Source organism: Mixophyes fleayi, chromosome 4 (genome assembly GCF_038048845.1).
Source record: "Mixophyes fleayi isolate aMixFle1 chromosome 4, aMixFle1.hap1, whole genome shotgun sequence".
NCBI lineage: Eukaryota > Metazoa > Chordata > Amphibia > Anura > Limnodynastidae > Mixophyes > Mixophyes fleayi.
Genome location: NC_134405.1, coordinates 164,449,830 through 164,477,247, shown reverse-complemented (window position 1 = coordinate 164,477,247; position 27,418 = coordinate 164,449,830). Strand labels below are relative to the sequence as shown.

At 40.0% G+C, this 27,418-nt stretch overlaps 1 protein-coding gene across 4 annotated transcripts in view; it reads left to right on the top strand.

Annotated features, from left to right (window-relative positions):
- Positions 1 to 27,418, top strand: part of RELN (reelin) — a 447,264-nt gene that overhangs the window by 124,133 nt on the left and 295,713 nt on the right. For all 4 annotated transcript variants that reach the window (XM_075208761.1, XM_075208759.1, XM_075208760.1 and 1 more), the window contains exons 4-5: positions 23,811 to 23,881; positions 26,720 to 26,752. In XM_075208761.1, the coding sequence (XP_075064862.1) occupies positions 23,811 to 23,881; positions 26,720 to 26,752 (104 nt within the window). The remainder of the gene's footprint in view (positions 1 to 23,810; positions 23,882 to 26,719; positions 26,753 to 27,418) is intronic.

The window sequence follows — 27,418 nt, the reverse complement described above, 5'->3', positions numbered from 1 at the left end:
TGCTAAACATTTAAAGGAATTTTTCAAAAAATTCCCTAGGAAACCTGGGTGTCGGGGTTCTTTGACCCCTCCTCAAGGCGGGGGGGTACTGTTAGACAGTGAGGCACCGCCGCGACACTCATTACCTTCTTCAGATGTCCCGGCCGTCGCCATGACGACCGGGGCGTCACTTCCGTTTTTTCCGGGCCGACCGTTGCCAGGGCAACGGCCGGACGACGAAAATAGGCTGTAGGCGCTCCGGCAGTCTGAGTAGCCGGGCGCATGTGTAATAGATCAGCCTGTGGGCTGATTGATTAGCAATACAGGGGCGGTGCATGATTCAGAGCTAGGCTCTGATTGGTGGTCTTTAGTTCTTAAGGCAGTGAGGTCTGCAGCCTCACTGCCGGTTATAGCTTCTGTTCCAGTCTGCTGACCTGCTCTGTGCCTTATTCCTGTCTCTTGGAAATCCTATTCACTACCCGTGTATGACCCCTTGCCTGGATACGGACCCTGCCTGTGTTTCTCGTGACCCTGACCTCTGGCTTGTATACCGACCATCCTGTCTGCTCGTGACCCCTGACCCCGGCTTGTTTATCGGATCTGCTATCTGCTGCCGGCCCTTGACCTCTGCTTGGACTCCACTCCGCTTACCTGGGTTCCCCCTAGTCGGTACGCACTTCACGACCCTCTGCTAGTCTGCAGCCAAGTCTGTCCCCACCACTAGGGGCTCCAGTGAACACCTGACTGGCAGAGCAGACTCCGGGTTGTGCAGTACCGGCTAGAGGGGTTCCTAACAGGTAAGAATGCAGAGGTTAGCCCACAGATATTGCAGGACCAGAAGTCCCAGCTGTCTGAGATATTTAACCCCTTAACCTGTCTCACCAGAGAACCTATTGAGACCCAGCTAACAGCTATTCCATTTGAACCAGGTGGGATCTGTGGGAGATGGCTTGGGCAATGACCTGTCAATCAATCCCCATGTCATCTCTTAAAAAGTGGAGGTGTCATGTGCAAGCTAATTTTTAGGCATAAATCTGCAAATATATGTTTGTGAATTACTTCCTAGAAATAGTGTGACATGGTTCTCTTAGAAGCTGTTAGATCAAGGGGTTTTGTGTATGTTAAACCACCCAGAGGGGGCTGGTAGATAAGGATAGCACCTTATACCATTTATGGCAGGACGCAAATGTGAAGGCCTTTGAGGATATCTCTTGCAAGACAATGAAATCTCACACATATTTGGGAGGCCCTAGACATGCCGACTGCAGAGACTGGGTTGTATGTTAATGACAGATTCAAGCTGAATAAGGTCACAGGAAAATATCATATCATTTTCTCCAATATCATACACACCAGAGGCATGTGTGGTATGCAGATGAAGGGAAACTTAGGACCTGTTGTTTGGAGGGAAAATCATGTTCGTAAACCATACTGTTGAAAAGTTAGGACGGTGTAAAGAAAACTTGACTTAAAGGTATTCAAACAGCAAAGTCATAAGACCCTAATTTGCATTCTCCCCTCCTGTTGGTTCTGACCTCACAGGAAAGGGGGCTGGGGGGTCCTGTAGCTGGGTTTTAAAACTGTACTGAAAATGTAACTCCTGGTTCACTCTGAGGGAGTCAATTCGATATTGAAGAGGTCCCATTTGTCCTGCTTCCCCCAGCAACAGAACCTTGATTATAAATGAGGTATCAATTCTGTGTTTTATCCTTTTTATTTCATAAGAAACAATTGTACTATATTTGTATGTATTTAATTATCTTTTTATCTTAATCATTGCGGATGTATTTTCCATATTAAATTACACTTAATAAGTTCTAGTCTCTGTGTTCTTACGAATTCACGCGACAGTTTGGTCCAGACGCTACCTAATTGAAACTGTGCAAACCTTGTGGTTTATGTGAACTCTGATTAAAGTAAATTGTGCTAGATTAATGCTAGGGAGAACCGAAGGCTTCCTAAATAAGAGTGTCAGCTCTTGTCCGAAAAACCTTGGTGGTGGTAATTAGTATCGCAAAGCTAGTGTGTGGCATAGATAGGGAAGGATTAAATCATTTTAGACAGACCAGGTGGTTGTTGTTTGATTAACCCTGTGTCACATAAGCGTCACGCAGATTCAGGTGAGTGCTGTTTGTGACAAATACATATATGGTTCCTTTAATTAATTAGATCTACAGGAATCATAGAAACCACTAACTTGTTTTATATAATTCCCTTCATGTTGCTGCTCCACTCTCTTACCTTCTGAAACAACTGTCTTACTTTGTCTTATAATTGCTGTCTTCTGCCTCATCTGAAGTATCAATAAGTTGCCTATCTTCCAGCTATAATTCCCATGTCCTGTTTTCACACTGTGTTTTCTTATACGCAATTACTGTAGCACACTCATAATGTTTGCCAGAACAGCCTGCAATCCAGAAACAACCTAGATTGTTAACAGTTCTACCATTGCTCTAATTATTTTAAGCATCCAAGGTGTTCTTAGTGGTGCATTACCACCTAGGGAAGGCTTCATGATTTGGAGGGGGCTGTGAGAAGAAGGACCATTGGAGGGCATTGTGGCTTCTCATTGGATCTCATGCTCACACTCCCTTGCTGCAGCTATTTTAAAGTAGTGAACAAAAATGTTTACAGTTTCATTTGATCAGGTCTGATAAGCTATTAGCACAGTGTTTAGCATTGCTGCCTCGCAACATTTGGGAGTAAGAGTCAATTCCAATTGAGCATGATGTTTTTGTGGATGATCTATGTTCTACCCATATTCATGTGGGTTTCCTGTAGGTGCTTTCTTTGGGTGCTTTAGTTTCCTCTCACACCCCAAAGACATATTAGTTTGACCAAATGGTATTTATGTTTCTTTGTACCTTAATTCTATCCTCTGGACACCCAGAACCCCTCCCACGCACACACCCCACCATTTCATGCCAGATTCGCCTCAAGCATTTTTTGATGCATGGGGATAATCTGACTGAACGTGGCTGAGCACTCAGGTGAGACATCAAACAGACAAGATTTTTGCAGCTAATTAAATTGGGCCATTTTGCAGTCCCCATAGGTAGTTATATGCCATCTATACTTAAATGTTGCTGTCATCCTGTGAAAATTGAAGATTAATAAATATGCCTCTAGGTCAATTCATCCAGGTTAAACCATCTACTAACTACATAGACCAAGAGACATCTATTTAATTCTACATTATTTCCTTAATTTATTACATCAACTTTATATTCAGATAATACTAATTCAGAACTTGGTAAATTAAACACTTTATCAGAGGGCCTTGCGCTTCATCAATGGTATCCTTTTCTCCATCCATCACTGCTCTTTATATTCGGCCTTAGGTTGGACCTCTCAACACTAAACACAAAAAGTGCAACTCACTGGACTTAAGAGCTTTCACTGGAAAACTCTGACAATATGTTGTTGATTGTCTGTCTCCCAATAAGAACCCATGCCCTCTGAAACTGTTTACTGACTTCTCTGAAAATAACTGAAACACCAACATATTTTGGGACAGCTGCCATAGGTATCATCCTACCATCACTCTGGAATGTGCAACAGAAATCACTGAACCTGAGGATTCCTGTTAGTATTGTTTTGTTTAGGAGCCTGTGCTTAAAATATATTACAGACATATGCAACTGCTTTCAGTCATACTATTATATTCCATTCCACTTCCACAACCTCTCTTTTTTTCCCATCCTCCTTCCTCCTTGTGTACCTGTATGTCCTTTAGTTACCTACTTATCTATCAAATTAAGTGATGTCCCACTCCCCCTTCCCTTCTTACTTTTTATTTGTATACTTAGAGCATCTCTCTTAGGTACTTCAATGATTGAAAGAGGCAGTAGACAAGTTCGAATAAGTATAAGTGTAATTGAACATAACATAAACATCCACAGAAACCAAAGATCATATACAGTGAAAACACAGCTTGCTACTGATTTGTAAACACAGAGCAAAGTCTCTAGTAATGATTCTAGCAATTATTCTGTGTGAAGCAGTTTGTAGTGCTTCACACAGAATAATTAAGTCACAGACTTGTGAAAGAAGACACATTACTCACAAGATGCAATCTTATTATTGGAGAATATCCAATCTTCTTGATCTACCTGAAAAAAGGCAAAATTCCAAGCGCAATGGAGATGATCCCAGAGTCCCTCCTTGCTGTAATCAGCAGCTAGAGAAATATGGAAAGATTTCCTTCCTAGCCAGTTGACCAATGTTTAATAGGCTGTTCAAAGTTCAAAATGGCGTACTCACAGAAAAATCCCAGAGAGGTGACTGTACAGAAGTCCAGAATGCAGAGTGACACCCTAACACTGACAAAGCTGCATGAAACATGAAAGACTTTTAAACTCCAAATATCCAATCAGATCAGGAGAGCAGCACACCTTCATTTAATGAGACAGGTGTACAATGATTCATGCTCACCACAGTTGAAGAGCTAATGCACAGTAAGTGATTAATGCCCACCAGAGTTAAAGAGACTATACCAATATCCCAACAATTTCATTCTCTTGCCTCCTAATTTTATGCAAGTTCCTCACCCCTTCCCCATCACAATGTTCCTTTTATATATTATTCACTCAGTCTATCTGTTGAACGATTGGGATGCAAGAGAACAAAATATTGACTGTAAAGTACCAGACAGGATGTATGCAGCCATCACTTCTTTACAGAAGCCAAAATGAATGAAGGAATGCATCATTTATCACAGAATGTGAGGGAGTGTTCAATAAAACAAGAATCTTAACATGTCTTCACCTTTCATGTTCATTCACACTCCATTTGTTGAATATTTCAGTGCACAGGTGCATGTGGATGCCAATGTACGCACCTATGCACTGCAAGAATTAGGTACTAGTACACATTGTTGTTGTCTTAATGTATCCACAGCAGCTTCTCTAGCGGCTATGGGCAGCTATGGACCCCATTAAAAAGGTAAGCTAACACCATGTTGAGGTGTTAGCGTTTTAAGGCTGGTGGCTAAAGCAAATTGGTCAGATCACGGTCCCCATACATGTATATGCAGACTGAAGGCAGGAGGAGGCTTTGCTAAATAGAGAAAAGCCCAAGTGTAATTGCAGGTGATTTTAGAATGGTTTCACTATACAAAAAGCAGAAGGGAAGAATATGCTTACCTTAGACCTGTGAGTCTCAAACCAATAGGAGAATAGAATCGTTCAAAATAATAAATGTTGCTCTGCTGCTGGGAGATCGTGTTAAACAAATCTATTGGAATTTTGACTCAACAAAAGTGATAGGCCAGAGTGATTCAGTGAACATAGTATATTTAGATTTTAGCAATTACTTTGATATGGCATTCCAAAACAGGCTAATTCATTCTTGCCTACTTTTGCAAAAATAAATTCAGGGAGATTGTGTAAGTAACACTGTGCTGCCAAAGGGGGAGTGTCCTGTTCCTTCCAAGTGGCATGTCTAATAGGCCCCTCTCGTAACTCCCCTTGTCCCCAACCCTTCTTACGAACCTTTCCCCCACTTTCTATTTTCCCCTTACTCATAGACACTGTCAATCCCTCTCCTTACCCCTTTTCAGTCCCCCATTTTCTCTCTCCTCCCTCACTTTTTTTACCCCCTTTCTCTCTCCACCTCCATTCACTTCTACTTGCCCCCTTCACCCATTCTTTCTTATCTACTTCCTCTCCCCACCTCCTGAACGTGGTCCATCAGCCCCCAAATCCTCATAAATAACACTTCATCATAATTAACCCCCTCATACTAATCATTGACCCCTTCATCACTCAAGCCCTCATCCTCAGCAACTAGCCTCCTCAAAATCATTAAATAACTCAGCATCATCATAATAATCTCTACTACAACATCAACCTTCCTATCACTAATTAACCCTCAACATTACAAATGAACCCCCTTATTATCATTATCTCCCATGTATTATCATTAATCTACACATCATCCCCATCATAATTAATGCCTCCTTATAATTATTAAATCATCATGTTAACAATACCTTCAACATCATAAACTCCTTTATAATTATCAGCTAAGGCCCTCATCCCCATAATTTATTAAACCCAACATCATTAATTTATTTCATTCATATTCATTACCCCCCTCAATTATTATTTCCCTCATCCTCATAATTAACTCCCACTCATCATACTTCTGTAGCTATTAACACCTCATAGGAATTTACATCAGTCGCTTTTAAAATGTCATTATAACAGTTGTGGCTATTTAGGGCTTCGCTATCACATACCCCACCCGGGCAAATAGCCTTGCATTATTTATTATGTTTTATAATATACTATATAGGGATCTATGCATCAAGCTAATTTTCCACTTTAAAAGATGCGGAAACTGCAGTTTCCACATCTTTTAAGTATATTTACTCTGCATTAACTACCTAACGGAGGAGATTTCACAGTTTCGTTTAGGCTAATACCGTGCAGCATCACAGTCCCCATAGATTAATCTGGGGACTGCAATGTTCTGCAATGCATAAAGCTTTAATAAGCTTTACATTGCGCAAACAGGTAACGCCCTCTCAGGATGGCAATACCTATCATTTGCTATGGGATTCTGCAGAAGCCTCTCTGGCTTCGCAGAATCCTCCTGTCACTGGCAGCGCTAAACTGCCGGTGATAGAATCGCTGGAGAGGGGTCACTTTGCTGGGGCTCCTAGAGTAGCATAGTGCAGGCATAGTGCATCTTAGCGGTGCATAAATATGCATCACTGCGATGTGCAGCGATGCATATTTAGCAGCACTGCATCTTATGATGACCACATAGTGCAGGGTTTCCCAAACCCAGTCCTCAGGGCTCCCCAACAGTGCAGGTTTTCCATATCTCGTTGCTGGAGCACAGGTGTATTCATTACTGACTGACACATTGTAACAGATCCACAGGTGGTCCTAATTATATCACATGTGATCCGGAAAACCTGCACTGTTGGGGAGCCCTGAGGACTGGGTTTGGGAAACCCTGCCATAGTGTTAAAAATATACTATATAGTACTAAAAACATCTAAAATAAGTTTCATATTGTCAAAATCCCTAAAGCTTAGGCCCCCGACTAACGGTCATTCTCTTGACATTTCCATATTTGAACTTCAAAATTCCCACTTTGACCACTGTATATTTCTTCGACATTCTATAGTCTGGACATATATTTACTTTATGAGACTAAAGGTGGGCCACACAGGCTCTGACTTCAAAAGTGCCTTACAGTAATGCAGCATATAGTAGTCCCACCTTCAAAAGCAATGGCTGCTTTCTGTAAAGGATAAAACAGACCTTATGTTGGTACACATTTAGCTATGTATATTACTTCAGTTATGTAAGATATACTGTTTAGGTCAGTAATAATTTATTTACATCAGAGTGGAGTTAAATTTGTTTTCTGACCATTTCCAAGGTTTCCACCAGATCGATGGCATTGAGTGATTGATGGAATCATACTGCCTGCATGATAAAAGCCTGTCTTGGCAGGTAATTAGAGAGTATACCTGATCTGCCGCAAATATTGGGGATTCTCCTCACTCCTGGAGAGACAACCTTTTAGCATACAGGAAGTTGACCCTAAAGATGATTCCCAGAAATCAAATAACTTTTTTAGGCTCCTATTTTAAGAATTCCTGCTAAAGAATGATCTACTGCACTCATATCCCATTCCTACCACCTACCATGGCATTATTAGTGGGTAGAATTATACATAAATACTATTTTTCCTTTTTAAAATGCTTATATCCAATAAACCCGTATTTGGCATTATTATTATTATTATTATCATTTATTTGTTAGGCGCCACAAGGTATCCGCAGCGCCGCACACAGTACTAACAGTAGACTATACAGGGTGAAACCATACAGAACAATGAACAAAAAGTACCAATACTTCAGAAACTCCGGCCAGTCATATGCAGTAAAGACGGAGCGGGAGAACAGGTATGGAGACAGGAGGTGAGGGGGCCCTGCTCATATGAGCTTACATCCTAAGGGAGGGTAAACAGACCAGGCACAAGAGGAGCCATTTGAGGCAAGAGGAGAGAAGGGAGGACGAGCTAAAGGGAGGAGATGGGGGTTAAGTAGATGGTTGGTAGGCTTTGAGGAAAAGGTGAGTTTTGAGTGGGAAAGAGACGGATGGAACGAGGGAGGTCGTTCCAGAGAAGGGGGGCTGCACGGAAAAAGTCTTGGATTCTGGAGTGGGAAGAGGTGATAAGAGTGGAGGAGAGGCGGCGGTCGTTGGCCGAGCGCAGGGAGCTGGCAGGAGTGTGAATGGAGAGGAGGTTAGAGATATAAGGGGCAGTAGAGTTGGAGAGAGCCTTATAAGTGGTGGTGAGGCGTTTGAAAAGGATTATGTAGGGGAAGGGGAGCCAGTGTAAGGCAAGGCAGAGAGGGGAGGTAGAGGAGGAGCGGCGTGAGAGGAAGATGAGTCTTGCGGCCGCATTGAGTATAGAGCGGAGGGGGGAGATACAGGAGTGGGGGAGGCCAGTGAGGAGGAGGTTACAATAATCGAGGCGGGAGATGATGAGTGCGTGGATGATAATTTTGGTGGCATCCTGAGAGAGAAAAGGACGGATGTGGGCGATGTTGCGTAGTTGGAAGCGACAGGCTTGGGCAAGGGAATGAATGTGGGGAGCAAAAGAGAGAGAGGAGTCGAGGGTGACACCCAGCCAGCGAAGTTGGGTGACAGAGGAGATGGTGGTGTTATTGATGACAATAGAGAGGTCATGGTGGGATGGGAGTCTGGGCGGAGGAAAGACAATGAGTTCAGTTTTAGAGATATTGATTTTGAGAAAGCGCTCAGACATCCAGGAGGAGATGGCGGAGAGGCAGTCGGATACCCGAGCGAGGAGGGTGGAGGAAAGATCAGGAGAGGAGATATAGAGTTGAATGTCGTCAGCATAAAGGTGATACTGAAGACATTGTGATACTGGCATTGCAAATTGATAGACTAATTTAACAACACTAAGGGGGAGATTCAAATTAGCACAAGGTGTCTTCAGAACTTCCACAGAGAGACATCGCAGCGTTGCTATGGCAGGAATCTCCGCACCCCATAGAGGTGCGCAGAAAAATGAACAGATATTCCTACAGTAATTGCTGGTAATGTGCGCAGCCGGACATTGCAGTGATATCCGTGTGCCACATCGTCAACAATTGAATCTCCCCCTAAGGCATATTTAGAATGTCAGTCGTTTTATGAAAATGATCTGGTTAACATAAATTATTTTCCAATTCCAGTGTTGATTACTTTATGAATTTATAAAGCATAAGACATATTGGACAGTCTTTAACCTCAGTGCAGAGGTCATGGGATGCCCCGTAATTAGACGCAGAGTAATGGAGCATTTCCAGGTACAACTTTTTGGAAACAATGCAGGGCACCAGATCCTTAGCTTGGTGGTAGAGTTAATAATAATTATAATGTCTAGAATACTTTTTATAATGTTCTATGCAAAAATATAAATGTACATGTTTATTTCAGGAAGATATAAGGTGGGAGCAATTTTGAATGCTGCTTTAGGCAGTCCTTCTATTATTATTCATGCTATGAGTGAGTGCAGTATTTCCATTTAGGCATGATGTATTGTCGAGACCAAGCATACAGGTCTCATCTGCTTATTTTGGTCATACAGCTACACTCAATTAATTTACATTGGGCAGTATGCCAAAAGCAGAACACACACAAAAAGTTTGTTTTAATTGCTGTGTGAAAATTCTGTGACTAATTTGTCATCAGTCGGAAGTATTATTTTTATTTTATTATGCCTTATTGGTTTTGTTTGCTGGAAACGAAAGAACACGGGGAAGCAACAGAGGCTTCTGGGCTGCAATCCAGATCATCAATCAGCACTCTGGCTGCATTCTATTCGTTTGCTTGGACCTGAACTCTGATGAGCTTATGTACTTTCATAAATATAGATAGGAAACATGCTTAAGGTACAAATAATTATGCCCACACATTCATCATATACTCTAATTTACTTACCTTACATTTCAAACTTAAACTAGAGCCAATCTTAATGTTAACTGAAAGGACAATGTAGGCTAGATTAAATCTAGAATAGTTATATATTTACGTTATCCAAAGTACTAAATACAGTATATGTCTGTGGTTATGATATATACATGCAAACTATGTGACAAATGACAAATTTGAACTCAGAATTTGTACAGTATGTTTTCTGTTGTTTTCAACTTGTAAAAGGAGACAGAAAGATTACCTTCCTACAGATTTGTTTTTGTCCCGAATTGTTGGCTTTCCTGTGTCTTTTCTGCTTCCTTATTATACACCTGAGAATTCCCAGCTATGGCCTGATGACTGCAGAGTAGCTGAAGGCTTATCCAAAGAGATAAAGGGACAACTATCGGCCAAATACCCATTGTATACAGTATTTCACCAGTGCCTAGAAGAGTGTGTATGTTTGACAGTCCTCATAGATATTTAAAGTAGCGAAGACCACCAAACATTAGGGCTCTTTTAGAGCTAGAAGTACATCATTTTTTTTAATATGTACACATTTCCATACTGCCCATGTACACATATGTCCGTATTTACATTTTTGTGTTTCGCTAATTTGCATCTTCTAGGAGATGTAGAACAGGACTGGCAAGCACAAGCTGAGTACAGTAAGGGTGTGTTCATATAATTGTGTCACAGATGTGGAAGCATCAGCAGATACGCCTTTGCTAGAGAGCTGGTGTGACAATATTCAGTGATGATGATAATGATGACTATCACTGTTTAACCGCTACTGATTGGTTACATAAAAACCACTCCAACTGATATTATATCATTAGCATATCGCTCATCTATTTGCACTAATTGATTGATTTCTATTAGAACTACTGTGGAAAAGAAGATTTCCATTTGATTTTTAAAGGTGAACACAACAGTTGTTTGTATTTAATTAATTTAATTTCATTGGTGTTTGTATTTAGTTACATTTTATATGTAAAATGCAGTTTTCCCATTTATTAATTGTCAAGACATTATTTTCTCTTGAGCATATGACACTTAATTAAATTATTATATTGTGTATAAATAGGGCAATGCGACTTTAGCATTTACTACTAACACTGTCAAGCCACTTCTCTATCTATTGCTATCATGGAGTGTAAGTATACAGCTACTGTTTTTTAGCTGAACACATCTTGTGATGCGTCCGACTCAACATATACACATAAGTATGCTTTTTCTTGGGTGTGTATTTTTCTATATATGTTTGTGACTCAAATGTGTCCAACTATAAATGAGGCTCTAGATGTTATGAATTAATCGGTATTATGGTTACTCCATTTCTCTCCCAGAAAAACAAGAAATAATGACATTCTTGAAATATATATACATATATAAAATACACTGGCACACTTGACACATTTTGACAGGAACCAACACACCCCATTGTACATATCCACATGCACAAACAATAAGAAATAATCTTTGCATTACCATTTTAATCCTTTAATAAATTCATACTGGCCGTAAACTAAATTACTTTTGCTAACGTTCAAAATGTAAAAATCATTATGTGGTTTTTGGAGCAACGTGCCCCAGGAACTGTTGATTTGCAGTGCGTGAAAATTTGTTTATCTAATTGCATTAACTTTAAGGAACAGTGTTAGAATGTTAGCATTGTAATAGTTTGTTTTCTAAAAAGATTTTCATTTGCAGTGTATAATATGAACTTATTTAAATTATTTTTATTTGACTTCCAATACTGAACCCATATGGTAATTGTGGATTAAACACTTTGTTTAATAAAGTAAATATATACACTGATATACCATATGGTGCTACGTCCTTGGCCAGCACTCATCACATAGTTGTTCCAAATAACGCATGGCTAATGCCCAAGCAATAGCTGCTGAAATATAGTCTGTCTATATGAAAAGAACAAAAGTAGTTGTGCATCTGCTGTGCCTAAAAGCAAAGAAACTAATTAACAGAAAAATGTATAAATAATTGTTTAGCTCGGATTTAAAGATGCATTTTTCTACATTTACACCTTAAAGACAAATGTGTTTTAGCCCCTTCATGGTTATACCATTTCCAATGGGAATACGTTTTTTTTCTTTAATCACTTGTGTAAAGCCCTGCCATGGGTGGAATATATGTTTCTTTAAAGCTGTATTGCCATTTACAGAAAAGATTTTACTAGCGCACATTTCACTTCGCCAAACACAAGGGGATGTGAGCAGGAGGAACAATCACGAGCCGCAGTCAGTAAATTGTGGCTTATGATTGGTCCTCTTGCTCACATACTCCACTGCTGCTGACTAAAAGTGCTGTACAGAATTGATTTGCCGGCTGTTTATTACAGAACAGGCAGAGCACCTGGAAGATGCATGTAGTAGCCCCCAGGTTTCTGCATAGGGGGAGGGGCATATTAGTCAAACTTTTTATGTAGGTGGAAAAGTTGCTTTAATGAGATATTTCCTCATTAGTCTCTGTTAAGCATTGGTACACTTTGTATTGCAGGCCACATAATGCTTCCAAAGCTATGAAGGGTAAAGTTCTAGATTAGCTGTGCCAGTTCATACTACTTGGAATGGCAATATTTTATAAACGATAAGACTGTGTGCTATTGATGGCATACCATAAGTCATTTGGCACTATAAATCATATGGGATTACAAGCCATGGAACGATTTTGGTAAACTGGATCTGTTAGCCCCAGAACAAAACAGAAATACGGACTAAATGGATGTTATTGTATTGCACTGTATTCTCCTGACAGGGTAGACTGAGAGAAAAGAGTGCACTTCAAAGTGGGTAGCTTTCCACCATTGACACCCTGAGACTACTACAGCAAGGTACCAAAGTGTTAGGTGCTTAAATTACCTGAAGCTTCTCAACAGCTGGGTAGTAGACCTTTACTTGGTCTATCTAGGACAGATAGATCTTTATTTTGGTAGCGTTTTGGAATAAAATTGTTATTGTTTATTTATGGCATCATAACAGAAATAGTGAAAATACACTTTCGTTGAATTTTCCCATCATTAATTTCACGCGAGTAGTGAAATTCCCCACAAAATGAAATTGGCTAGATCTCCCAACTAAAGATAAAACATGCGCAATTTAGTAAGGTAAGCTATGTAACCCAGAGACAAAGTAATTAAGTTTAGGTTTAAAAGTATGGTGGTATGTTTTTCTATAGTATGCTGCTAGTGGACATAGGTGCACAAATCTTTATGATGGGCATAAGGTGATTCATAGGGCTGTGACTGCTCCTATAAAGAAAACTATAGGACTGGCACTTCTTTTTATATGGGATGGGGAGGGCGGGGGGTTAGTGCCACATTCATTTGCATGATATTAAAGGTGTTGTCCACTTTTGGACAACCAATTCTCAAAAATACATTCCCTGTCCACACAGCAAAACTGATGATGGGTGCCTGTCTGCATGTTATCGTGCCCACCCTGTTTCTTGGTTAATACAATTTTTTGGTAATAACATGCAGAAAAATATTTATTATTACTCATTTAATCTATGGACTATACAGATCAACCAGTGTAGAGTCAAATGATTGGTTATGTAAAAACAATTGTTAAAAAAAAAACACAGTGTTGAAATTATGAATGCATCTCTTTGTTATTTAATATTTATATTTCATTTGTGTGAGGTGTTTATATTAACATTAAGGTTACAGTTCCTTTTACATAGCCTATGGCAAAAGTGTGTTGTGATTTTTTTTTTTATCTCAAGTTGATGAGGCCAGCAGCTTCTTGGTGAAAAAAGTCACAATTCATGCAAATAATGGCTGATTTTTATCCTAATTAAATGAAACAATTTGTGACAGTGAATTAGAAGATGATAAAGGTAATTTGATTCAACAACATTTAGCTCATAGCTAATCTGTGTATTAATGTGACCTGACAAGATGCATTAAATGTACATTTATCAGATTAATTGACTTCTAACTTGAAATTATTCTTAAAGTAAACCATGTCAATTTCCACCACTCACATTTATAATAAACTTTCATAATATGTAAATAAATATGGGGAAAAGAGCATATTTTCTAGCTTTCACCAGCCTCTATTTAATTTACAGAAGTAAAGGTGATAAGTTAATTGAAACTTTGGCAAACAGAACAGGCTAAGAGAAGGCAGATTTCATCTGGAAAGATTTATTTTACTTATCTTCACTTAAAGTGATGAGGTTTTATTGCCAGTGTATAATTTTACTTAGATACTTTTTATAACCTAAATTATCTGGATTTCCATTTTTAAAATGGATCTACTTCTGATTTCAGACTGGCTTGGTTGATCAATATTTCAAAAGCAAGTAAAGCCACTACTTAGACATCAATATGCTGAATTATTTTCTGTGAGTAGATTTAAGAATATGCTTGTTACTAGCCGCAGCGGCCGCGGGCACAGCAGCGACTCTCCTTGCCCTGCTGGTGGCGTCCCGGCCTTTGCCATGACGCCCGAGGTGTCACTTCCGGTCTCTTTGTCCTGTTTGCCTAGGCAACAACCAGAACGCTTCAAGCTCCCTAGAGCCACGCCCGGCCAGCTGGCAAACAGCCACACGCGTGCGCAGGGCTGTGTAGGCTCAGACAATTATGGCTGATTAGGTTTAGGAACTCTGCAGGGCACTCTACAATATCATTGGCTGCAAGTGCCAGTAATTAATTATGCAAGTGCAGGGAGCACTTACAGGGCCTTGTCCTGATTGGTCATCTGTCCTATTTAAGGCAGTGAGGACTGAGCTTCACTGCCGGTTATAGCGTCCTGTCTCAGTACTGCTGCCTGCTCCTGTGCTATTTTGATGTTGAACCTTGTATTGCTTTCTCTGTGTATGACCTCTGCCTGTTTCTGGACCCTGAACCATTGCCTGTGACTCTGACCTTTTGCCTGTACCCGGACTCTGAACCATTGCCCGTGACCCCGATATTTTGCCTGTACCCGGACTCTAAACCATTGTCTGTGACCCAGACCCTGCTTGTACCAGACTTCTCCACCTGTGCTCTGTCCGGTCCAAACTCTGGCCTGTCCCTACTCCGTGTATTACCTCCTGTGCCTGTGCGCTGCCGTGTGAGCATAAACTTGTACTACACTGAGAGTAAGTCCTGGGGGCATCCGAGTACCTGTGAGCATAACCAGTCTACGGGAAAAGCGGCTGCTATAGGTGAAGACCTCTGCTGCTAAGTTCTACAAGTTTATGCCGCACTGATAGCCATAACAATTCTGAAGTGCTTATAGTAATAAATATGTTGTTCTAGCTCTATGTTACTCACGCTATATCTTGGCCTTGAAGCAGTTCTCTGTGTTAGGATGGTGGTTTGTCTCTATCTTGCATCATTTTGAAAAAGCAGAGAGTGCATTGCTCGGCAGAACTGTTCTGTGTGTAGGGCCGGACTGGCTATCTGGCACTTTGGGCAAATGCCAGAAGGGCCGATGGCCAGATGGGCCGGTTGCTAGCGCACAGAATTCGGCATGACAGTCTGTGCGCTCAGTGATGGGGTCGGCCCTACACTTACTGATTGCCGCGCGTCCACTCCTCCCCTCCGATGAATGGATCTGCCGATGACTGTCACATGGGACGTGCACCATGTGATAGGTGCTGTCCCATGTGATAGAAGACACTACAGAACGCGCCGCAGAGCGCACAAGGTAAGGTGGGGGGGGGTAGTTTGTGTACAGGGGATCTATGATAGGTTTTGTGAGTGTGACTGGATCTACGGTATGTTTTGTGTGTGTGACAGGGGATCTATGGTATGTTTTGTGTGCGACAGGGGATCTAGAGTATGTGTGCGACAGGGGATCTATAGTATGTGTGTGACAGGGTATGATTATAGTGTGTATGTGTGTGACAGGGTATCTATAGTATGTGTGTGTGTGGGCCAGTGTATGACTATAGTGTGTGTGTGGGCCAGTGTATGACTATAGTGTGTGTGTGTTACAGTGTAACTATAGTATGTTTTTTGTGTGACAGGGTATGACTATAGAGTGTGTATGTGTGTGACAGGGTATGACTACTGTATGTGTGTGGGGGCCGGTGTATGACTATAATGTGTGAGGGGGGATGGTCTTAATATAATGTGGGAGGTAGGCTATTAATCTAATGGTGAATTGCAGGTAGGGGCTAATTATTGGGTGCTATTTTATTTGTGGGGTGATGGTGGGGCAATTTAATAATGGGGTCTAACAATTTAAGATGGGGTGATTGGATTTTTAATTTAATGCTGGGGTGGTTTGGGAGCTATTAATTGAATGTGGGGCTGTTTATTAAATGTGATTATGAGTTAATGCCTGGGGTGGTTGTGGTAAATGGATATATTTATTGAACGTAAATGCTATTTAATTTCTTGCTGGAGTTGTTTGGAGAGAGGTAAATAGTTTTATTTATTAAATGGGAATACTATATAATGTCAGGGCTAGTTGGAGGGAAATTGATGTATTTATCAAATGTGAATACTAGTATTTTAATGTTGGGGCAGGAGTGAGGCCTAATTTTAAATCGTGGATGCTATATTGATTTAACACTGGGGCTAAATTTCATGTACTCATTTTTTTTTCCAAATAGGGCATCCAACATTCCAGGATCCAGACGAGCAGCAACTGGTCTAAAGACACCAGCAGTCACAAGTGGTGACAATGACAAGACAGGTAGGAGAGACCAGGACAGTCTGCCAACAGTTCTGAATTTGGTGGGTGACTGTCCCGCTTAGTCAGGATTTGGTCTGACTACAAGAACAGTTGGGAGATATGTCCTGCTTCACACTGTACTGCTTGTTAAGGCAGTAGTGCACACAGTATTGCCTGTGTATTTGTCAAAAATGTGTCTAATAGCCAAATTACATTATAGGAGCCCCCCTGACTTAAGTGCCCGGGCCCCCCGAGCCTTAATCCAGTTCTGGTCAGCAGGATGAATCTGTGCTCCCAGTCCAGGGCAGGACACAGCCTGCAGAGCAAGCCGAGGAGCTCTAAATTGCATGAGATTTATTAATCTCGTGAGACTAAGAGCTTCCCTGCTCACTCAACAGGAATGTCAGCAGCATTAGAAGCATTGATAAGTACAGTGGGCTAGGGGTGTCATAAAGTGTCTGGGGGGGTGACATAATGTGGATGGGGAGGGCCTGATAAATGTAATGTTTTATTATAATGTATGTATCAACGCACCATTTTGACCACGCCCCCAACATAATGTAGCTACGCCCTTAGCGGCGCACCAAATGCGCTGTGGCACGTGTTTTTTTTCCTGCTCATCAACAGAGGTGGGCCCGTGTGCTTTAAATGCCAGGGCTGATTTTTAGTCCCAGTCCGGCCCTGTCTGTGTGTATAGTTGTGTTTCAGTTTGAGGTTTGTGCTTCTCCTGCATCAGATTCACCAAGCACTTATTTGTAATGATGTAAATAGTGGCTTCAGCTGTCTGTAAAAAGGGAGCTGAGAATTGTTCAATCCCACTTTGCTTTTTACCAGCGCTGCATTTTACCTTCTTGCTTCATAAATGAAAGTTGACATTATTGGGCTTATACATTGTTAAGAATGTATGTAAAGGTTGTGGTCACATTTGGGAACCCCTCCCTTTTTGTGATCTGCTCACAAAATTAACACTAGTGTGTGTGTGCGTGCGTGTGTGTGAGTGTGTGTTAGGAAATTTAAACTGTAAGCTTCAATGGGGAAGGCATAAATGTGAATGATAAATATTCTCTGTACAGCGCTGCGGAATTGGTTGTGCTATATAAATAAAGGATGATGATTATCTGTCCTCCATATAGCATATAGGATGGGGTACCTCTCACAGCTCTATTTCTCTGTGAGCTCACAGAGTCATATTAATTGTATATTCACTATTAAGGGAACAGCTGACTGGCCGATTTGAAACAGGTCTGATTAATGAAAGAGATGAGTGCAGTGCTGAACCATTGAACTGTCCTGTTTTTTCCAGGACAGTAGATTTTCCCTACTCAAAATCTTTAAATTACAATTCTTATTTCCCCATAATTCATATTCTGGATGCACCCAAATGAGCTAATAGGTGAGGATAGGTTCCAAGCTATTTTACTTTATTTAACACATCATGCACTGGAGTGGATTTTATAGCATAAGTAAATTTAAGTTCAAATTATGGGAGCCCTACTGAAAACATCTAACTTTAATGGTACGTCGAAATATTTAGACATACATAAACAGAATACAAATGTAAATAGATGCAGTAAACTGAAAATATATACTTCAATTACGCTACGTGAATAGGAAAACTGTCTAACTCGTTGTTGTCCTTCTGCTGTCAATATGTTCATGTTGTAATCTTACATCCGTTCAAATAACATTAATGAAGTGGGAGAAGAGGCAGCTTGCTAGCTATTAGCAATTCAATGAAAGTGTAGGTTACTGTAGTCAATGTGGAATGTGGCTCAAAGCTATGAATTTGGGCAAAAATATAGTTCTCCAGGGACTTTTGTTCAAGGGGGATAAAACAAGGTTTGGTGCCTCAAAGGAGCACAATCTACAGCTGGTATGGAATGAAGTTGACAGCTGTGGGTTGGAAAAATCAAACTCCTTGAGGCTGGTGTCTCCAAAGCAGAATACAAGAGGGTATAATGTATTAGAAGTCTGTACAGTAGAAAGAGCACACTGGTTCTTGCAGATATTAAAATATGTCTTTCACTGCATATTCTTCAAAAGCCAGAACTAGCATGCATTTGGCATTATGTCAAGTTGGGAATAATTCATCCAGTTACATTTTTACATGCAAATACTTTATGCTTTTGAGATATATAGAACAAGATATTTATTAAATGTCAAACAGTTTTCCTTTGTAATCAACTTCATACTATTTTTGCGTTTTTTTTCTGTATGCATTTATTATAGCAATTTTTTTTAAAATCGGAAACTTATTATTTAGAAGCTTGTCTTGCTCAGAGTGAGGATTATATTTGTGGATCTGGATTCCAGAGCAACAAGTTACTGCTTCTGTTACCATTAGAGATGCTCAGGCTCGGTTTCCCGAGAACAGAACACACCCGAACTTAGCAGATCCGAGTACAGGGTACTTTCGTGCGCCCTCAGAATTGAAAAACGTCATTGTAACGTTGTCGGATCTCGCGAGTTTTGGATACTATAAGTACCGCCCTTCACGGCAATCCAGCACCATTTCACAGAGGGACAAAGAACGGGTAGCACGGTTCTTGGCAGTCTCTAGTGCAGTTGGACAGCGTCATAGGTAGAAAAGAAAGAGATGGCGTAGCAGTGTTCTTCAAAGTCTCCATTGACATTCAGGAGAGCTCCATTGCTAAATGTCATTACTGAAATAGAAATGATAGGGCTGGCAGGCTTGGTCTTCTAAATCTGCAGTCACATTGTACTGTGTTATATAGGTAACACACAAAGAGGAGAGCTCCATTGTTCCATTTCTAATTGTTATTGCTGAAATACAAATAATAGGGCTGGCAGTCTTGGTCTTCTAAATCTGCACTCACATTGTACTGTGTTATATAGGTAACACACAAACAGGAGAGCTCCATTGCTCCACTGCTAATTGTCATTTTTGAAATACAAATAATAGGGCTGACAGACTAGATCTTCTAAATCTGCAGTCACATTGTACGGTGTTACATAGCTAACACGCAAACAGGAGAGCTCCATTGCTGATTGTCATTGCTGAAATATAAATAGGGCTGGCAGTCTTGGTCTTCTAAATCTGCAGTCAAATTGTACGGTGTTATATAGGTAACACATAAACAGGAGAGCTCCATTGCTAATTGTCATTGCTGAAATACAAATAATAGGGCTGGCAGTGTTGTTCTTAATCTGTAGTCACATTGTACTGTATTATCAAAATGGATTCACAGCAGTACACAGAAGACCAGGAGCACCAAGCAGCTGCTGGCACCAGTCATGATGATAGTAAACCCTCTACGTCATCTGCTAAAGCCTATGTTAAAGTGTATAGTGTTTTTAAGTCAGGGAAACAAAAATGTAAAAAAACACCTTTTACCTTCGTCAAGAAAAAAAGACCTGTAATCCAGACAAAGTTATCTGCAGAAAAAAATAAAATTGCCAACATGCCATTGTACACACGCAGTGGCAAGGAAAGAATGAGGCCTTTGCCTTTCTCTATGAGTGCTACTGTCACTGAGGCATCTTCTTGTAAGGTCAGTCATGACCAAGCAAGACCTTGTCATTCGGACTCCAAAAATGGTGTCCAAATACTTTTACGTGTAAACATTGAGCTGGAAGAAAACAGTAAGGAATTAGAGGAAAATGTATGTTCAGATTCAGAAATGAGGAGAGTCTATCCAGGAGTGCTAAGTGTAATCCTGACCTTTCTGATAGTGTACCCATAATGAAGGCCCCTTTCAGCATTTCTGCAGATGTGTGCATAAACAGCCCAAGTGTAGCGGGTGATACACAAATTGAGGATGTCACTTTGGAATTGCAACAGGATAAGGGGGCTATTGTGTAGCTGACGAGGGTGCTAATGAGGATGTTGAGGAGGATGATGTTGTTTGTATAAGTCCTGCACCAGTGGAAGCAGTTCTTGCATGTGATAAGAAGAAGGCCATTGTCATGCCTGGGCATAAGACCAAAAAATCCACCTCTTATGTGTGGAATTATTTTTACCCAAATTCTGACAACAGTTGTCTAGCCATTTGTAGCGTTTGTAAAGCCACAGTCAGTAGAGATAAATAGCTGATGATGAGGTAGGGACCTTAACCATCTAGGAACCTCATCCATGTTACGCCATTTGAAGCGAGTTCATGGCAAGCTGTTGGGAAAATTGGAAACCAGTGCTAAAAAAATAGCAACAAGCAGTCCATCATTAGCTAGGTCCCTTCTCTCAGCTAGATCCCGACACCTGCAATCTACACCCACAACAACATCCCCATCAATATTCTCAGTAGCGATCGAAGTTAGTCCTGCATCCAAGTTGCTAAGGCTAGATGACTTCTCCACTATCATGGATTCCTCAGAAGAATTCTTGAGCGTTAGTCCCACTGCTGCAGCTCCTGCTGCTGGGGGTGGATCTTCAACCCAGAAGCAGACCAAGAAGAAGACTACTAGTAGTTTACAACAATTCACTGTTAAACAATCCTTTGCAAGAGGAAGAAAGTATGAAAGTTGTCACTCAATCGCAAAGCGGATCACAGACGCCATGGCGACTATACTAGTATTAGATCTATGTCCAATATTCACTATTAATGTACCTGGTTTTAGACAGTTACTTGAGGTCTTCTGTCCACGTTACCAAATTCCATCACAACACCATTTTACTAGAAAAGCTATTCCTCACCTCTACCAGAAGGTTCATAAAAATGTAATTATTGGGCTACAAAATAACATTCTCCCCACTGTACACTTAACCACAGAATGTGGACAAGCGGAACTGGGCAAACTAAAGATTATATGACTGTGGCAGCCCACTGGGTTAGTGATTCGCCTTCACCAACAGGAACAGCAGCAGCATGTACCCAAGTATGTCACATTTTTCAAAGGCAGGCTACTCTGTGTATCACCAGCTTCACTAAGAGGCATACAGCTGACAATCTGTTACAAAAACTAAGGGATGTCATTGCAACATGACTTATCCCACTTGGACTCTCCTCTGGATATGTCATTTCTGATAACGCCACCAATATTGTGAGAGCATTACATTACATTATAGCTCGGTGAATTCCATAACACTCCCTGTTTTGCTCACACAATAAACTTGATGGTGCAGAGCTTTTTAAAAAATGACAGGGACGTGCAAGAGATGCTGTCTGTGGCGCGTAAAATTTCTGGACATTTCTGGCATTTGGCAACAGCATGTAGGAGATTGCAGCAGCTACAAGAGCAATTTAATTTGCCCTGCCATCAACTGAAGCAAGTGTGGTAACAAGGTGACTCAGCACAAGATTTTGACATCTGGTCTGGTCTAAAAGAATTGACCAAAAAACCGTGACACCTCTGCCGTATCTCCTACTATCAACATGGTGGAGGATTATTTTAACGACAGCATAGCATTAGACACATCAGACAGTCCCTTTACATGCTGGGGGGTAAAAAAGGGAATTTGGAGACCCATGTACCAACTCGCTTTGCACTGCCTAAGCTGACCACCCTCTAGTGTGTACTTGGAAAGAGTTTTCAACACAGCGGGAACCTTGTCAGCGATCTGTGTAGGAGGCTACTTTCTCAAAATGTGGAAAAGATGATGTTCATAAAAATGAACTTCAATTTCCACGATTAAGGCCTTTCCCACCAATTACATCAAAATACTGAGACTTCTGTAATGGTGGATTCCAGCGGTAATTAATTAATAATGTGTAAGGATGATGTACAAACTGATGAGGGTAAGAATGAGGCTGAGGATGATGACAGCAACATCTTGCCACAGTAGAGTTCATTAACAGTTCTGTTACCTTAGGTGCCTTAAGCCCATTGTTAGCTTGTTTAGGGGGCCCAAACAAACCAAGCACATCAGCCTCAAAAGTGGCACTCCTTGTCGCTGAAGAAGTGCTTGGTTTGTTAACGTGTGCATGTCCTTTTTGCTATCCAACCTAAGGGTGGGTGGGAGGACTCAAGGACAATTCCATCTTGCACCACATTTCCTTTCAGCTACCACTGTGTGCCACTGTTACCTACATGGGATATATACTGTTGTGTGCTTTGCAAAAATCTTAGACACCCATTGATGATGCAGACGATTCAGCACAACATATTGACATCTGGTCTTGTCTACTGTAAAAGAATTGTGAAAGTGTGAATTTAAAGCAGCAAAGGAAGGACCCCACAACTTGACAGTTTATTTTAAGGGTTAGGGTTAAGCTTGGCGCTTTAAATTCACAAAGCTGAATGTCTCTCTGTTTTGTGTTGTAAAACGGAAGTGCCGGCATGCAGGGAGTTTGGAATTGATAGCAGTCTGCAAGGTAGTGTTTTCGGATATGTTCTGTGTCTCTACTAATGTAAATCAGCATTTCAAGCAGGTCTCTGTTATGGCAATCGGTTTATATATGTCTTTATACTCAGTGTCGTTATTAAAAGCATCGGACTAACCATTGCCACCGACGTCTACCACTGGTGGTATGCCATACTGCAACTTCTCCTACTGCTTTGATTGTGAAATGATCAAATTGCATTCACTTACGTTCTCATAACATCAGTTCTAAATTTTTATACCACACTGTCTAAATTTCCACTTCAAGCACTGCATATAATAGTGTATGTCAACCAATTTTTCCTTGAATAACATCTTGTGTATCCGCTGTTTTGCAGAGTGCTCCAATGTTTGCAAGTGTTACTCTGAATTAAAAGGGTTGTGTTCCTATGTAATATATTAACTGGAGCTTTTGGTTCACAGCTATTAGGAGACACTTATTTGTTGCACAAGAACACATTGATTGCATATTGACTCCAACAATATAGTTTCATTAACGTGCATTTACTCTTATTTTATCTAGACTGACATGACTGTGTGTATAGTTTTTTAATCTGATTATCTAACATAGAGAATCGTTTTCTTGTTTTTATTACAGGTTTTTTGGATTAGTAAATATTTTATATAGTGATTTGTGGGATGCATTTGATTATTTTTTATTAGTTTTATAACTTTAAACTACTAGTGCTGTCTTGTTTGAGTTTTACTTGGATAACATCATGTCAGCAATGTTGTCTGGTATAATATATTAATAATTTCAATATATATTTATTAACATTATGTTGTCTTTGTATCATGTCATATGTCAAAAACATGTTGACGTGCATACAAATTCTGACTCGGATAAACAATCTGATATTATATAATATCTACTTGCATGGGTTCAATGGAAAAAATGCACAGAGCTGTTCATTTACTGTTTAGTGGAAATTGTTCCCCAATCATGGACTTTATTTTCCTTTCTATCTTCAGGGCTACAGCTACACACAGAGGCCAGGTTATATTCAAAGATGCCCTAGCACAGCAGTTGTGTGAGCAAGGAGGTAAGAGAAGTGGCGTATTAAAATTTCATGTACATGTTTTTTTATTCACAGTTTTTTCATATCTCTGATATTCATTGTAGGGGATTAGTTTATTGATCAAAGACGACTATAGCTCAGCTTTTTGTATACGCTTAAGGCAGTTGTCTTCTCACAATCATTGGATCTGTTACCTTTTATCTTAACTAATGAGGGACCCAGGGACTTAAGATTTAAGGCTAATGGAAGACACAAACATGTCAAGAAAAGACCTGAAACAAATATCAAAGTAGAATATTATTCACCAGTCACTCCATGTCAGGCTTTTGGGTATTGGCCTTGTTGATAAAACAATTACTTGCTATTTATTTCTAGTATGGAAGCAGAAAGTTTACAGTAAACATATAAAGCATTAACTTGTGATCTACAATGAAAAAGTACATTAGTATTTGTTTATATTTTAATAACCAGTATCAGCAGTACATTTTAGTGTCCTACCATCAATTATAGTTTGCCCTGATTATACTCTGAAAATATTTCATTTGTTTCATCTAGGCTCAACATGATACTGTACATTAAAGACCGAGAAACTACAGTACTGTAGCTTCTCTGTAGGAACAGGTAGATTCTAGGCACTGGTATTCTCCCCCTATTACATAGAACTGCACAAATGCATTTTCTGATAATATATATTATTTTAAATGGTTCTGTCTCCCATTCCATCCTGACACACATTTTTAATGTTAAATGATATGCAATAGAAGCACACATCATAACATAATGACATGCCTATAACCAGTGGTCCAAGTGACAATTTAGAAGTGGCAGTATGAAAAGTATAATGGGAATGTAAGTGAATGGAATTTGATAGTCTTACAATGAAGGCAGTAGGAGAAGTGGCGGTATGGCGTACCATCATATACACTCCCACTTTGACCACTGCCTGCAGCACATCCAAACACAATAACAACAAGGAGTGTAACACAGGAACAGGAAGGAGAAAGTACAGAGATACAGGTAACACATGCGTACATTGCCTAGCAACCATTTTCCATCCCTGTAGTAATTTATATGTAGATGTTAACACTTCAAGTGCTGTAAAATTATCCCTGACCATAGTAATCTCTGACCACAGATAGTCACACTGAGAATAGGCACATACTATAAAATAGAATGTGGAAGTGAAGGAAACTTTACATCTCATTCATGCCAGAAAAGAAGATGTCACTGTACTAAATGATTTTGTAATAAGCAATAATGAAGCTGGCACTGATGCGGAATACTGATGTGAAATACTCTACAGGTGTTAGGTGAAATATGCCGCAGAGGGAAGCACAGGTTGAAAAAGGCATAGTAAACTACATATATTAAATGTGAACTATAACGTTCATGTGAGAGATTCCACTCCTGTTTTTTTTGTCAAATGCCTTTACATTTTTATATATGTTCTGCATTCTTATAATGTACACTGATGTATATAAATGCCAAAGGCACATAACAGGTGTACAGTTTAGTCAGGGGAAGGCTGGCAAATATAAGCCCAGGGGGCAAGACTCAACTCAGCAGCCTGTTAGGAACATTTTAAAGGAAAAAAAAGCAGGTGACCCAGCCCAAGATGCCCCCTGCACAGCCAACCCCTGTGTATAGTATATATTATACAGTATATTATAAAAAAATATATATACCAGGTTTAAATGGCAGTGTTCTGCATCTTCTTGGACACAAGTCATTTAATTCAGGGAATTCTAGGCTCTTGCAAATTTTCCCTAAAAAGTACTATTCTGGCCAATATGGGAGGTCAATGTTTTTACTTTTTAGGGTATGGTTGGCATCCAATGTTTTCTTTGTGCATTATAATCTTTCAACATTAAGCAGGTTGTATAGCTTTCATGATTGCCACAAACTCAGGGGGTGCTCACCTATCCTCTCCCTCTCCCTCTCCTCCCCTTATTGCCATACATACCTGTGCAGAGCACTGGTGAATCGGAGATATTTACCACTGTCCTAGGATGGCGGGACAGAGCCCTCAAATCTGGACTGTCCCATCTAAATTCGGTACTGCTGGGAAGTATGATAGCTATCTATGCGTGTAGTCACTTTTCTGGGCATGTGCAAAGCGATTTCACACAAGATACTCTACACAAACTGACAAAGTGCTCACTCTTCATTAGAACCATTTTAAGCAGCTTAAGGTATTGTGGTGGTAAAGGACCACCCATCATAGCGGCATGTTTAATGACACTATGCATAACATAACTATGTGCTTTTCTGTGTTTAAAATCTACTGATGCCTAATTTGATAAGCAGACATATTCAGGGGAGCACACCATGTGTTGAAGTTTAATCATCTAGATCAGCAAAGGACTGCATGGGCCCTCCAAGTCTTCTCCTGCATCCTCCAGCTTCTTCCTGCTTTATTGCAACTTTTGTTTGTTATATTTGTAACACTTGTTTATTATACCTGCTGTTATATTATTACAAATAGGTGTCTTTCTTTGATTAAATGTATTATTTTAACTTATTACTGAGATTAAGTGTAATGTGCGACCCTGAAGATGAAGATTAGAGGACTGAATCATGCAGCCCCCAAAGTGTATCAGGTTGCCCATCACTGATCTAGATTGTCAACACTAAACTGCATAGATGAGTCATAGAACACCAAAAGAAACACAAATGGTTTCGAGAAAAGAAAAATTCTTTAAAATATCTAGTTACCCAATGATTTTACCACATCTTAATTCCATATTATTATTTTTGTTCCTTATTTTCAATTGTCACTTTTCTAAAACATCTTTTTTATTCAACAATTCTTTATAATGTTAAAAACTCTTTCAGCACTTAAATGTGTCCTTTTTTTTTTAGCTCCCACTGAAGCCCCTTTACGTCCAAATTTGGGTAAGTACAAATTATTTACTTATGTTAAATAAAGATATTTAACAATTTGTTAATTATCACTTTGCACAAATATCAACATTGACATTTTTACCAAACCATTTGCTTTATCCTTCGTATTAGCAGCAGTATGTGATATCTGTGATAACTTTTCCGATGTTTTTCAATAGCTTACTATTGATTTATGACACTGTTAACAGTAGGCACACTTACTGTAGTCTAAATCTAACCTCAGCTGCCCATACACGATGGTAAGACAAGCATTTCCTTTTTCAGAGCTCTTGTCCTAATTTTTTGTGCCTCTTTTATGCCATTAGTATAGTAGAAATAAAATAAAATGTTGCACATGGATTTTGCTTTCTCAGTTGGGATCGAAGACTCTGTTGATGCTTCTTTGTCCATGCATTCAGGTGAGTAATTGCAACAGGGCTTTGATGGAGGAGAGAATACTAGTCTGTCCACACCTCCTCAATCTGCTCTCCATTTTTTCTGCATTTCATAGAATGTCAGAGATTCAGAACACAAACATACAAACCTCAATGTTTATTTTGCATTCACAGCAATAAGTAAATTGCTCATGACCTAGAATAAGTGTAAACACAATTGACACAATACTTCTTAATATTAGACTACAATGTTCTTTTTCATTTATATTAACTTGTATCTTAA